This window comes from Crinia signifera, chromosome 7, assembly GCF_055691185.1.
Source record: "Crinia signifera chromosome 7, ASM5569118v1, whole genome shotgun sequence".
In the NCBI taxonomy this organism is placed as follows: Eukaryota; Metazoa; Chordata; class Amphibia; order Anura; family Myobatrachidae; genus Crinia; species Crinia signifera.
This window is the reverse complement of record NC_139223.1, coordinates 144,855,527-144,870,828: the sequence shown is the minus strand read 5'-3', so window position 1 is coordinate 144,870,828 and position 15,302 is coordinate 144,855,527. Positions and strand designations below refer to the sequence as shown.

At 37.0% G+C, this 15,302-nt stretch overlaps 1 protein-coding gene across 1 annotated transcript in view; it reads left to right on the top strand.

Moving 5' to 3' along the window:
* Positions 1-15,302, top strand: part of XIRP2 (xin actin binding repeat containing 2) — a 150,959-nt gene that overhangs the window by 122,833 nt on the left and 12,824 nt on the right. Inside the window, exons 6-9 of the mRNA XM_083153904.1 lie at positions 1,937-2,038; positions 2,546-7,478; positions 7,581-9,535; positions 9,569-12,101. Coding sequence (XP_083010030.1) covers positions 1,937-2,038; positions 2,546-7,478; positions 7,581-9,535; positions 9,569-12,101 — 9,523 coding nt within the window. The remainder of the gene's footprint in view (positions 1-1,936; positions 2,039-2,545; positions 7,479-7,580; positions 9,536-9,568; positions 12,102-15,302) is intronic.

The window sequence follows — 15,302 nt, the reverse complement described above, 5'->3', positions numbered from 1 at the left end:
TCAATAAATTGTGAAAAAATATAGGTGTACATAGAAATACAATCAAGAAATATAGTAGGTTTAAAAAATAAGATCTGTTTCAAATTGCTAATTGTTTGGATGGGGGTGGGTTGCAAAACAAATCTGTAGATGGGGGGGGATATTTTGGGCTTAATTGGTGTTTGGTAAACCTACAGGGGGTCACAGTTTCACTGTAGAGGGATTCCCAATTGGGTTCCAGGTGGTCTTTTAGTGACCCCTTTACAATACCGTTGGTCTCTTCTACTGGAGCCTACAGTCTCCCTCAGTGATAGTCAATAACTGAGGAAGACCATAGGCTCCAGGAGAAGAGACGTACGGGATTTGTGTGTTTGTGTGTGTTGTACTGTTTTTGTGTTTGTGTTGTAGTGTATGTGGGTGTGTGTGTTGTGTGTATCTGTCCAATTCGTAAGTGTGTGAGGTGCGCTATGTATATACAGTATATGTATGTGTGTGTGTTGTGTTTTGTATATCTGTGCAATATTTAAATGTGTCTATTTTGTGTGTGTAGTGAATGTCGGTGTGTGTTGTACTGTTAGAGGTACGTTATGTGTGTGTGTGTTTTGTGTATCCAATATGTAAGTGTGTAAGGTGTGCTACGTATATGTGTGTGTGTGTGGTGTGCTGTGTGTATCTGTGCAATGTTTAAGTGTGTGTGTTCTGTGTGTTTCAGGGGTCTTTTAATCGCCCCTTTCGTCAGGACATCAATACATGAAATGCAGGCAACAAACAACTTAAATAGACTCACCACCATCTTCTGTCCGCAGTCTCATGGCGCCGTCCCGGGGGTCGCGATGATGTCATCACCCTGCCTACGCAATCCATCATCTGACGTCCAGCGTTGTTTGTTGCCTGCATTTCATGTATTGATGTCCTGACTATGTGGATCTATATATATATATATATATATATATATATATATATAAACAATTTATGGTGGTGGTGGTGTCTTTATTTAGACATTGAAACGTTGCTTTAAACCGGTTTCCTGTCTGGTTAATATGCGGGGAGTGCCGCACCACCAAAAATTGTTTGTTGAAATCGCTTAGTGTGGGCACCCAGCTAGTTTTCTACAGCGTATGTGCATTGGATGTGCCGGTCTCCTGGACTTCTTATATATATATATATATATATATATATATATATATATATATATGTATGTGTTTGGAAAGCTAGCCTGCTACCTTGTTATTGCCTCTGTATGTGTGAGAGAGAAAGAGACCCTTCTTCCACGGACACAACGGAGATAAAAGTCAGTTCAGACTGATTTTAATTTCCTAAGGAGAGAGAAATCATTCTATGGTCTGTTCTCGTACACATCCCAAGCATGGTATGGCGGGTGGGATGGCGGTGGTGGGGGTGTGGTAGCATTCTGTTGAGATGTGTGAGAGCCGGGTGGAATTTCGAAGGTCAGTATGCAGCGAATTTTGCTTCGTACCGAGCCAACCTGAATTAGGTCCATTATACCTCGCTGACATATGGTTATATCAAAAGTTTTTGTTTAGAAGTTCTGTATCTCATTTCTTTCAAGTCTCAGTGTACTTGTTCCATGCCCAGATCTGTGTGTTCTCTATATACAGTGCCCAATCAAACCATCTCGGCACTATATTATTATATCATCATTTTTAAAGTGAATTGTGATATTTGGGAAAATATATAATACTATCTATCATTTTATTATAGTACACTATACGTTTTTGTGTAATCGGGTTGTGTATACTGTATGTTAAATACACTTTAATGGATGTAAATTATTTCACAGGCTCACAAGTAAAAATAACATTTTCCAAAAAGTTTAATAAAGGCTATTGTCTCCAGCTTTATCCATAGAGATTCTCACCTCAACTGTTATGAGTTTTTACATACTATACATAAATGTTGACTATAATATTATTTAACAGGTTATGATGGGAACCAGAAAATTTCAGCACAAGTTCTTAAGGAACAATTTGAGCGATCTCTCAATGAAAAAAGCATCAATGCTCGTGGGAAAGAAAGTTCACAAGGAAAACATGCAAAGGTATATTTTAAGCATAACTTTCCTAAAATGTGTTTCACAAGTACACAAATAAATGCTAAAATTAGATTAAATTAAAGTAAAAAAAAAATTGTGTAAAATTATAAAATTGTGTAAACATTTAGTTTATACCATTTTCAAGCATAGTTTAAAGAAATATTTTTCTTTTCATCTCTCTATTTTCTGTGCTTTAAGTTTATTTATTCATTTTTAACAAACTATTACTCTTAACTGCCATTCTTTCATTCCTTCACAAAAATATTTGAAAGCACACAAAACAGCAGCCTGGATAATTAAGTTATAACAAAAACGTACAGGCTTGTCCCTTAAGAAATTCATAAAAATAATTGTAAAATTAGGTGTTTTGCTTTGCATATGTATTAAAAGCAAATACAATATTTTAAATATATAAGATTATATAATTTTCCTCAGTAAAAAAAAAATATTTTGTTGTAACATATTTAACAGCCAAAGTAGGAGAATTAAAAACATGTATTTTATCCCCTAAAGATATATAATGATCATCCAGAATTTGAATGGCCGGTGGTAAATGCCAGTGCCTCTGGCTCATCCAGCAATGTCTATGATTCTATGTGTTCAGCTATGAAAACAGAACGTGCTTCAAAATCTGCTAGCACAAAGTTCGTTCACTTTGGAAGTCTAGAGGAGTTCCCACCTCCTCCTTCTCCTCCAGATATTTTAGAGACTTCAGAAATAGCAGATTTTTCCCAGTCCCCAGAACCTCCCAACTCTACAGAAAGACATGCACCATCTTCAACCAAAGAAGTATACTCAAAGCAGCGGAACTTAAATGAGCTTAAACGTTTATATAAGCACATACATCCAGAAGTAAGAAAGAATCTAGAAAAGGAATATTTCAATGAAGTTTTGGATATTGTAACCAATCAATGTGTGCAAAAAGGTGAGGTGCAACAAGCAAGATATGTATTTGAAAATCCTGCAGGCAGCCCACAAAAATGTCTTAGCCCCGAAAGAGAGTATTTAGAATGGGATGAAATCCTGAAGGGAGAAGTGCAGTCTATGAGGTGGGTCTTTGAAAATCAACCTTTAGATTCAATAAAAGATGAATCACCAGAGCAAAGTCATATTAAAAGTATTGGTGAACAAGAAATTATTGCTGGAGGAGATGTGAAGTATACAACTTGGATGTTTGAGACACAGCCAATGCACGCTCTGGGGGTGGATACTTCAAACTCTACAGAGAATTCTGACAAGGTTCCAGATCTTGCAAGAGGAGATGTTCGAACTGCAACATGGTTGTTTGAAACCCAGCCATTAGATTCTCTAAACAAAATATACAAGGAAAATGACTCTGATGTTGTTCTGGCATCTGAAGACATTCATGGAGGGGATGTAAAAATGGGAAGATATTTATTTGAAACCAAGTATCGTGATGGGAGTCTTTCTACATTTGATGAATTAAATATATTGAGACTCAAATCAGAACAACAGGAAATTAAAGGAGATGTAAAAAGAACAGTAAAACAATTTGAAACTGACACCAAATATGTCTTAAAAGATAGTTCAGGGAAAGTACTTGAGATAAAAACTGTGTGCAAGGAAGATATCGAAAAAGGTGACGTTAAAACAGCACGGTGGATGTTTGAAACACAGCCTTTGGACATGATTAATCAAGATGAAGACCAAATTAAAGTTGTCAGAGGAATATCTATGGAAGAAAGTGTTAAAGGTGGTGTTGGAAAGGCTAAATGGCTATTTGAAACACATCCTTTGGACTCAATTAAAGAAGAAGCAAATTCTATGGCTCAAAAAGAAACTATTATAGGTGCAGATGTGTACCAAAAATGTTGGATTTTCGAAACCCTTCCAATGGATATGTTGAAAGACAATGCTAATGAAAAGCCTCTTCAGGGGGAAGAGATAATAGGAGGAAATGTTAGTAATACAAAATATCTTTTTGAAACTGTGCCAATGGATGAACTCAAAGAAGATGTTGAAGTTGGCAAACTTAAAAAAATGGTAACCACTGAAGAAGAAAAAGGTGATGTGCGACATCAAAAATGGGTATTTGAAACGCATCCTCTTGAACAGATTAGGGAGGAAAAGAAAGAATATATGCGAACTGTCCAGCTAGATGAAATTCATAGAGGAGATGTCGGTACCTGCAGAAATGCCTTTGAGAGAGAAGATTGGCAAACAGGGGACATTTCATATAAAATTCAAATTGAAGATGCTGATAAGGGAGCTGTAAAACTCAACAAAAAACTTTTTGAAACAACCCCTTTTTATGCTATTCAGGATCGTTTTGGACACTATCATGAAGTCAAAACTATACGTCAAGAGGAAGTAGTGAGAGGAGATGTAAGAACATGTCAATGGATGTTTGAAACTATTCCAATTGATCAGTTTGGAGAAAGTGTTGATAATTATCAGGTTATCAGAGGAATATCTTCTCAAGAAATACAATCTGGTCATGTCAAAACAGGAAAATGGCTTTTTGAGACACAAACATTGGATTCTATTAAAAACATTAGTAATGCTGAAGAGGAAGAAACAATCAAAGAAGATAGGAGAGATAATATGAAAGGGGATGTCAAGATGTGTAAATGGCTATTTGAAACTCAGCCAATGGAAGATCTTTATGACAAACAAGTTAAAATGGCAAATAGTGAAGAAATTCAAAAGGGAGATGTCAAAACCTGCACATGGCTTTTTGAAACTCAAGCACTTGACACAATACAAGAAGAATCAGAAAGGTCCACAAACTTAGATCAGGAGAAGATTGTAGGTAGAGATGTGCAATCAGTTTGCTTCCTATTTGAGTCACAGAATTTAGAACATATACAAGGAGAAGAAATAAAAGACTTTAAGAGAGTGGTTGAAATTGATGTTCAATCTGGTGATGTCTCTACCATAAAATATATTTTTGAAAACCAGCCACTAGATAAAATTAGCTCCAGTTCACAAGAGGTGTTGGAAAAGATAAAAAGCATGACATGCGAAGATCTTCAGAAAGGAGATGTCTTAAATTGCAGGTGGATTTTTGAAAATCATTCTATTGATGAGATCAATGAAAACCAGTACAATAAAGCAGCGTATGCAATCGCAGATGTTCAAGGTGGAAATGTCAGAAAAGGATGTTTTATTTTTGAGACATTTTCATTAGATCAAATTAAGGATGAAAGTTCTGAAGAAATGTTGACAAAAACAGTTGATTTGGATGATATATTGAAAGGTGATGTGAAACATTACACAATGATGTTTGAAACACAGCCACTTTATGCTGTTCAAGATAAAGAAGGATTTTATCATGAAATTACAACAGTAAAGAAGGAAGAAGTATGTCATGGTAATGTTCGGGGAACAAGATGGCTCTTTGAGACAAAGCCTTTAGATTCCATTAATGAATCCAATGAAGTGTTTGTCATAAAGGCTGTAACTCAAGAGGATATTCAAAAGGGGGATGTTAATGCTGTACGATGGAGATTTGAAACTCAATCACTAGATACAATTTCTGATGAGGCTAAATTAGCGGTTCATACCATTGAAAATATTCAAGGTGGAGATGTTAAAGGCAACAGAGAGATTTTTGAAAAAGAAAATAAGAGCCAGGTTGTAAGAACAGTAAGTATTAGTGAGATTAAAAAAGGCAATGTTAAAACATCTACTTGGTTATTTGAAACCCATACTCTTGATGAGCTTCATGAGGAAAATTACGACAACATGAAAAGAGTGACCGTGGAAGACATCCAAAAAGGGGACGTGCAAGAAGCTGTGTGGCTTTTTGAAAACCAGAGTTTGGACTCAATACAGGTAAATGATGAAGATGTTAAAAGGACCTTGAGGGAAGAAATTCCACAAGCTGATGTTAGAACAACAACATGGCTTTTTGAAACAACACCACTGCATGATTTTAATGAGCACAAATCAGAGAGGCATGACATTATTGGTAAGAATATCCACGAAACATTGAAAGAGTTGTATAATCAAAAGATTGTGAAGTCCCATGGAATTATTTTAGAAGCAGATGAAATTGGTGATGTCCGTATGGCCAAATACCAACTCATGAATCAACAAAGCCCAGAGATAGAAAAAGAAGAAATTATAAGAGGAGATCTTCAGAATATAATGATTAATTTACTGTCCCAAAACTCATCAACAGAAAGAATGGTGCTTTTAAATGATGAAGAAAAGGGAAACATATCTTTGACAAAATCTCAATTACTCAATAGATCAACTGATGTACACACAAAGAGAGAAGACATTATAGGAGGAGATATACAGGAAGCTATAAAAAACATATGCACTGAGGATTTTGCGAAAAAAGGAATACTCATTCAAGAAAGTGAGAAAGGGGATATAAAAATGACTGTGTACTCTCTACTTAACAGAAAAAACAAATGTGATTTCCAGCGTGATGAAGTAGTAGCTGGAGATATAAAACGCACACTTTATAACTTAAAGTCCTCTGCCATGTCAGATGAGAAGTTGGATAGAGTAAAAATAGATGATTCAGAAAGAGGCAATGTACAATTTTATACCACATGTATTGAATCTGGAGCATTAGATTATTTAAAAAGACTACAGGGTGTGTCAGATGATGTTGTTGTGGAACAAGAAAATGAAGAAATTATTGGAGGTGATGTCGAAGGTACAAAATTGTTACTAAAAAAGAAAGAGTGCCAAATCGAGCGAACTGTTGATGAAACAGATATTATTCCTGGAGATGTATGTAATACAGTTAAAGCTTTTATGACTGAGCCTGAGAATAAATCTTATGATGTAAATAAAGAAGAAGTTGTAAAAGGCAATTTGAAAGCAACCCTACATTCGCTGAACGAAGCCATAAATCAGACAGTGGTAGTACAAAAAGATATTATTAAAGCTGATCTCCATGCAACACTAAAATCTCTGACTGAATCAAAAAATCAAGTGAGGGATACAGAAAAGCCTGATGTTATCCCTGGTGACATTCAAGCAACCATTGACTCTCTAGAAAAAGCTGTAAACCTTAAAACAGAGTTTGTTAAGGAGGAAGTTATTCATGGCAACCTTGAAGCATCATTAAAATCTTTAAAAGAAGCACAGCAGTCAGTAAAGCAAGTAGAAAAAGAAAATATAATCCGAGGAGACATGAATGCAACAATGCAAAGCCTACTGGACTCTTCTACAGAAAAGAAACATGTCCAACATCAAGTTAGCACACAAGGTGATGTAAAAAGTACTATTAAAACATTTCAACAGCCTAACTTTGAGACAGCACAATGCAAACCAAGTATTGAAGGCAATATGAAAGGCACAATAAAAACATATATACAATCTAATGATGAAGCTCACAAAATATTAGCTAAAAGTCAACTGTCAAATGAGAAACTGGTCACTGTAGGTTTCGATGACCAATATACGTCAACAAAAATTAATCAAAAAAGTCAACAAAATAAGAATATGTTGCAAGAGGTTAGTGAAAATTCAACAAAAATTGATCACCAAAGAAAACTAAATATCAACACAGTGCAACAGAATGTCATGGAAACCACTGTTTTCACTGATGTGAAAATTCAAGAAAAAGAAGAAATTTATGATGCTTCCAATAAAATGATGAATAGCAAAGTTACAAGGTCTAGAGGGGAAAAAGTACGAAAGTCAGGAGGCAGCAAAGGCATGGAAAAAAGTAATACATTCTCTGATACTCAAGTTACAGAAGAAATGTCTGAAGATAAAAAAAAATTAGTCCAAGGATTTAGCAAGAGACAGATAGAAAAACCACACACAGACTTAATCAATCAAAACAAGGCCACGCAAAAGGAAAAAATATCTTCCAGTATCAATAACTCGAAATCTACAGAAGCCAATGTGATTGATAAAGGGAGCTATGAAATCTCCGATCATGGTCAGAGACACCTGAAAAATCAGCAGTCAAAAAGATTGGTTTCAGAGAATGCAATGGACATTCAACAAGCTCAAGTTTTAGATTCCATCAATAACAATGTAGATATTGCAAACAAAGTATTAATATCTGTTGATAAAACCTCATTACAAAAACAAATGGAAAATATTCACAATGTACATGTGACTAAAAGTAGAACAGTCCAGGAGGTCAGTGAAAAGAATAAATCTATTTCTATAAGCAGTTATAATAACAATAAATCCATTGCAAACAAAAAAGAAAAACCTGAAATTTACTTCCCCCCTCCACCACCATTACCACAGCCTCCTTTGATGGAACCTTCACTGGCACCTACTCCCCCACCACCACCACCACCTCCACCACCACTACCAGCTCAACTACCATTTAAGGCATACATGGAATCTGACTATTTTCCTACACCACCTCCACCTGTTGTGGATAAAATAGATAATGAATTTATTCCACCTCCTTTAGAAACCCCACCACTATTTATGCAACACAAAGAGCAAGACAAAGACTCAACTAGTACTCATTGCCATGAGCAGATAGGCACAAAAAGCAAAGAGTCAAGGTCATATTTGAAAAAGTATTCTGCAAATGAAATGGATCTTAAACAGTCACGAAAATACATTGAGAAAAAACAATCTAGTAAATATTTTGAAAAACAAGCACCCGATGTGCTTCCAAAGTCTAAAGTTCCAATCTTTCAACCCAAAACAGGAGCCATGACAATGTCAAAGGTCAACAAAAATACAACTGTTAGCTCACAATCAACAATTTCAGAGCTGAAACAAAAAGCTAGCACTACAAAGTCACATACTGAAGATTATGATCAATCTGAATTCTGCAAAGAAGTAGAAATAATGAATAAAGAAATTTCGAAATCAAAGAAAAAAGTGTGTTCACCAAATGTATCTCCAGCCTTAAAATCTGGGACTTCACCAAATATTTCTAAAGCAGTTACACAAGAAACCATAGTTTGTGAACAAACTGTGCGCAAAAGTCAGTCAACCATGCAAGATTATGATCAAATGACTTGTGAGAAGCAGTTAGAAACAATTAACAAGGAGACTATAAAACCCAAGACACAAGCTATTTTTTCCCCAAGAATATCTCCAGCTCTATCCAACGTGGCTCAGATATCAATACTCAATGCAAAAGATGTGACAGTTAACCATGTTCATGATAACAAGCTATGCACCTCTGAGGCAATAATGTCAGAGACAACAGCATCAGTTCAGAAACAGATGGAAAACACCATTCAGTTAAGCGAACAAGACTTAGATCAACTGGAATGTGATCGTGAATTGGAAAAAATCCATGAAGAAACAATAAAACCCAAAAGAAAAGTCTTCTTTCCACCTAGGATGTCTCCAGCCATACAAATTGAAACTCCACCACCAAAACCTAAAACATATGTCAGAAAATTCAAGACTCCATTAATGATTGCAGAGGAAAAGTACAGACAGCAAAGAGAAGAACAAGAGAAAAATAAGAACAAGGTTACATCTAATGTTGTGATAACAGCAACCTCTGAATCCCAGAGCAAACAAGTCACAGCAAAGACTGAAGCTGTCCAGTCTATATCGCGAGAATCACCGAAACCAACAGTGACAGCAATAAAAGATATAACCAACACAAAGAACCAAATAAGGGCAAGTGAAAATTTTATGTCAAATGAAACCCATCAAGAATCTTTTAATATTAATAAACATGATTCGACCCAATTAGCCTCATCAGCAATTATAACCAATGTTCCAGAAATACAAACATTCTCACAAGAAATCCAAATGACACAGCAAGAACATTCAAAGGGTTTTAAGGAATCTAATAGACTTGAGCAGAAAAATAAGCAATATGCTTTTAACAAGTCAGAAAAGGTAAAATATGTGGATCCATTGCAAGTTACCCGTACATGTTCTCCTCAAGCTGGTCTTAACGTTGTTATGGAAAGTCTTCCAATGGCAAGGGATGAAATTATGGATACATATTTAAGTAATATACGTAATATCAAGAACAGTGACAGAACAGCTGAACATTTTATAGAAAAACGTCTAAGCCAGGAACTAAATGCACAATCCATTTTGGAAAGTTCAGAACAAAAGCAACTAAAGAGCACAAGTAATGTCCAATCAGTATCTATTGAAAAGGAAACAAAAACATTACAAAGCCAAAACATAGGTGGTACAGTAACCAAAACCATAGAATCACCCAAGTTTCAAAGAAAATTACAAATTAAGAAAGACCAGGTGAAAAGTGATGCTGTAGCCAAGCAGAATATTTCTGATGTTCATGATCATGTTGAAACGTCAAAAAGTTTTCATCAGCGACAAATCCATCAACAAAAATCACATCCTCCCCTTCCACTTCCAAAAGACCAAGCGCCAGAAAATATATTCACTGCCAACAATGTTGTCACACAGAAACAGGTGCGTGGAACATCTGCAACAAGAGAAACCATTGAAAAGAACTGTAATCTGAATTTTATTTCTGATTCACAAAACAAAGAGGAAATGAAATCATCAAGTGTAATAGAATACCTCAGGAAATGTGAGGAGTTGCAGAACACATTATCTAATGCAAAGAAATTTGAATCAGATCCACGGACATTGAGTATCAGCACATTTAGAACTTTTCTAAGTGTTGTCCCCACCTGGTTAATCAGTCCAGAGAAAAAGGAAGACCTGGCAGACCTGGCTGCATCCAGCAATATAGACAGTATTACAGAGCAAGTGTCCTACATTAAGAATCATGCAATGGACATGAAGTCAACCTTGGAAGGTAATATTCAGTCAGCTATTAGATCTGCTACATTGGTGAAAAACAAAAATGAAGCAAATACTCAGAGTGAGGCATCACAGAAAAATATTAGTGCCATTTCTAAAAGAGTTGCCACTACCAATAGGCAAAGAAAGATCAGCAATGAATTTAGTAGACTCCCAAGTGATATGAAGCAAACAAATATTCGCGCCTGTTCTCCTCTGCTGAAGATGAGATCTCCATCACCTACATATATTACTATTGAATCTACAGCAAGAAGCATAGACAGAGCTCCATGTCCATCTCCTCTTCCCAAAGAACCAGTCACAATACCACTGCCACCGATGCGTTCTGCAACACCTAAAACAGCATCTCCATCCCCATCTCCTCAAAAAAGTCGATCTGAGCAACTTGCAAAACTAAAAGACACTACAGCAAAGTTATCATATGGAACAACACAACCTCGAGCTGTCACTCCAATTCCAATTGTAGTGGAGAAAAAATGTGAGATTGTACATTCTCCTGCTACTCTGCGCAGACAGCTCAAAATAGAGAGCCACAGCACCGGGTCCGTAAGCGCCACACCTGTTCCTGTAGGAGAAGTGACTGTCAGCACAGTGGAGGACAGAACAGAAATTTACGAGGAAGCTAGAATATCCGAAACACATCAAACACTCTCTAAAAAAGATCCAAAACACATTCCAAAATGGATGGACTTAGATGTGGATAGCTTGGATGTAATATCAGTATCACATAAAACAAAACTCCCTGCAGAGCATCAGTATGAGGCAAAAGATACAAATGTTTATATGAGAGACAAAGCAAATGTCCATAAAAAATCTAATTTAGAAAGCACCAGAGAAGGTCATATGTCAGGCCAAGCAGAAAATGAAAGTGCTCGATTTAGAACACAGAGCGGAAGATTTCAAAGTGAACAAAAGAAGACACTGCACCAGGAAAGCCAAAAGTCAGTTAATGAGGTACCTACCACAGAGAAAGCAAGAACGGTGCCAATAAAACAGCTTAAAGACAACAGGGAGAGTATTTCTAAGCCAATATTCATGAACAGGCACGAAGATGCCAAAGATCATTTATTTAAACCGATGATGCATTCTGAGACATTGCAACAAGTTTCTGGTGTTGAGAAGATGGAAAGCAAGGTGACTAGGTCAAGGGCTTCACGGAATTCTGAAGGTATGAAGACTGGATTTGAATTCAAACATGCACCTCCAACATATGAGGATGTCATATCAGGTCATATGCTTGATATTTCTGCTGCTGAATCCCCAGAGGAAATACTGAAGAACTTTCAGAAGACCTGGGAAGAAAGTGAAAGGGTATTTAAAAGTCTTGGCTATACTGTCTCAGACGCTTCCGAGATGACAAGCAGCTTCCATCAGGAGAAATTAATTACTGGTAAACAGGCATGGTGAGACTTTGATGAGACCTTAACCGACTAAAATGTATTGACACGTGCAGTGAATTTTGCAGTTCCAATATAAACAATAGCATAATGTTAAAAACTAACAAAATATTTACTACATTATCCTTTCCTGTATTACGATTGCTTTTCTGTTCTCTTTCTGAAGGCTTCTTCTTTAATGGCTCTCTGATTGTGTGTGTTTGTGACTAACAATCATTGCTCTGCTGACACTTAAATGAAGTTTGAATCTCAAGGTAAATATTACATTATATACAGTATTTGTATACTAATTGCACCCATCATCACATGTTTGCAACTTATTTAGTAATTGCATGAAATATTATGAATTATCAAAGAGATGTATTTGAATGTTCTTGACAAAAATACATCCATATTAAAGCATAAAGTGGAGAATATAGTAATAAGAGGAACTCCGTTATTTAATGACACGTTTCAATGAAATGTTAAATGTAAGTACTGCAAGTATAGACACATTAGCTACTGTACATCAACGTGCACCTATATGCTGTATACAGATGTAGCTGTATTCATCATTGCCAGATTGACACCGCTCCCTCCTGTTTGTCATGACAATATCGCCGCGGGGGCGAATTAGATGCACACACATGGAGATGGGAGCGCACCTATCACCACTGGAGTTGCATGTGAAAATTAGCATGGCAATGATGAACATGCTACATCTGTAGTAACTCTATGGGTGGTATTCAATGAGCCTGATTCGCCATGTTTTTATGGCGAATTTGTGCTGTTTGGCGAATTTTTGACTAAAACGGTGAATCACCCTATTCAATGACCACATGGCGAATACATTTGAAGGTTTTTTTCGCCATGATTCACCGAGTAGCAATCGCTATCTTTTTATGGAGAAGTGGAATGTGAACTTTTAAAATAAAGTGTTTTGTTTTTTACATTTGGTGTCAAAAAATCAGGAATTTTATTCTGAGGAGGGGCATGCTATTTTTATTCATGTGCTGTAAGCACATGAATATATATTTAATTTAAATTTTTTTTTTTTTTTTACACAGCAGCCAGCAGGGGGCGCCGGAGCCGAGCCGCTCATTAGATATTCATATATTCACTGCACCCGATCGTTACATATGCACGATTGGGTGTAGTGAATGTGCCCGGTCCCCTGCTTGCACCCCCGGGGGGCAGCCTGTGCTGCCTGGCACCCGGGGAGCCCACCTCCCCCCCACATACGCTCTGGGGCAGGCAGAGAGACTTCCATCTCCCTGCCTGCCGCCGTCCTCAGGCTCCCTGCGGCATTCGCCGCAGGAGCTCATATTCGCCGGTCAGGGGCAGCGAGCCCCTGACTCGTTGAATACCGGAGCCTCGCGGAACGTGGTGAATGTGCAGCGAATCCTAAACAGGATTCGCTGCACCTCGCCGGTATTCACATTGAATACCGCCCTATGTATGTATTTATATATCTCAGAAACTCTGCACTCTCCATACTGCATATATTATAGACTTTGTATTCACCAAACTCTTATCAATCTGGTCAGTCCTGCTCTGTCACTCGGGATTATAAACATTGTAATTGCTGTCATTATTTGTAATTAGTCATCCATGTTTATACAGTACTAGATAATAACCTTCAAAATGACGTGTTGGTCCCTATCTGCTCCTACCTCCAATTAATGTCTTCACAGCTCCCTCTCTCCATATCCAGCCAGTTTGCAACAGATCATTTTGCTTTCACTTTATGTTAAGGAGTAATTTGGTCCATTGCGTGGTCTCTAGTGGTCACTGGCAGTACTTCACCTCAGAGGTGAGGAGTATTTAGCCTTTTATATATATAGGGAGTTAATACAGCACGGAGCCACTATACCGTATATGGTGTACAGAGCTTCTGTATTTTTTATTTAAACAATGTGGTCAAATACCACATGCACTGCAAATATAGGAGTGGTGAGATTAGTGGATCAATGCATAGCTTGATGTGTGTGTGTGTGTGTGTGTGTGTGTGTGTGTGTGAAACATTTCCCTCTGGGCCATGGCACAATTTCTTCCGAACTATCTCTATGTTTCTCTCTCTAAATCAAGAACAGCACTGTCAAAAGGGCAATAGTACTGTAGGTGCAGCGCTTGTACTGGATATATATGTTTTCCAATATTATATAAATGTCTATATACTGTACATGGGAAAGAGCTCACGCTGCACTCTCTTCCATATAAAGCCCCCCCCCCCCCCCACCACATTTTTCCCCAACACACACACACACACAGCTGCCCATCCAACTCAGTGGCCACAATTCTTGTGTCAGCACAAAGGGTTGGATAGACAGTTGTATAATGGTATTGGAAATTACACTAGAATATCATTGGCATAGAATATTTATCAGATAGGACTGCATTGCACTTGAGCTTTCCTCTGTGTAATTGCAATTTACATATATTTCATTGGCTGTAAAAAACAAAAATCACATGTGTCACAACCATGATATTTTTTTCCACAATCAGAATTCCCAAAGGTCCAGACTGATATTATTACATAAACAGTATATACAGCAGGAGGCATACTGTATGCCTGCAGAGTTGAACCTCCATATTGTGTCTTGGGTATTTTCGCCCTATGCACTATGAAGCCAAGCATAAGTAAAACTGAAATCCAGAGTGCACAATTGTATTACTCTAGCAGTTTAAAAAGATTTTGAGTTGGATAAAGCCTTCTAAAAAGGAAAAAATGGAGATGTTGAACATGTCGCCCAATCAGCTTCTAATCATACGTTATCAAAAACATTCTTTAATATGGTAGCTAGAAGCTTATTGGTTGCAATGGGCAACTTCATTTACTTTTGTAGAAGATTCATTATATCTCCCCCTCAGTGTATTGAGATTTCCGATAGAGTAATTCCTGTATTTAGAGCTACAATACTATATATATATATATATATATATATATATATATATATATATAGAAACATAGGTGTAGGCCTGGCACTCCTCCAGCAAATTAGTAGACCCAGGTGCCCTCCGGAACAGTGATGTACAGGTATTGATAGAAGAAACAAACGCGGCACTCTGGGGATTTTTGAAAACGTATATTATAGCATAGAAAAAGCTTCCAACGTTTCGGGGTATAATACACCCCTTTGTCAAGGATAATTGTGCAATGAGAGATAAATCAATGTGCTTACCTTTTATCATAAAAGTGAGGGAGTGAGCAGGTC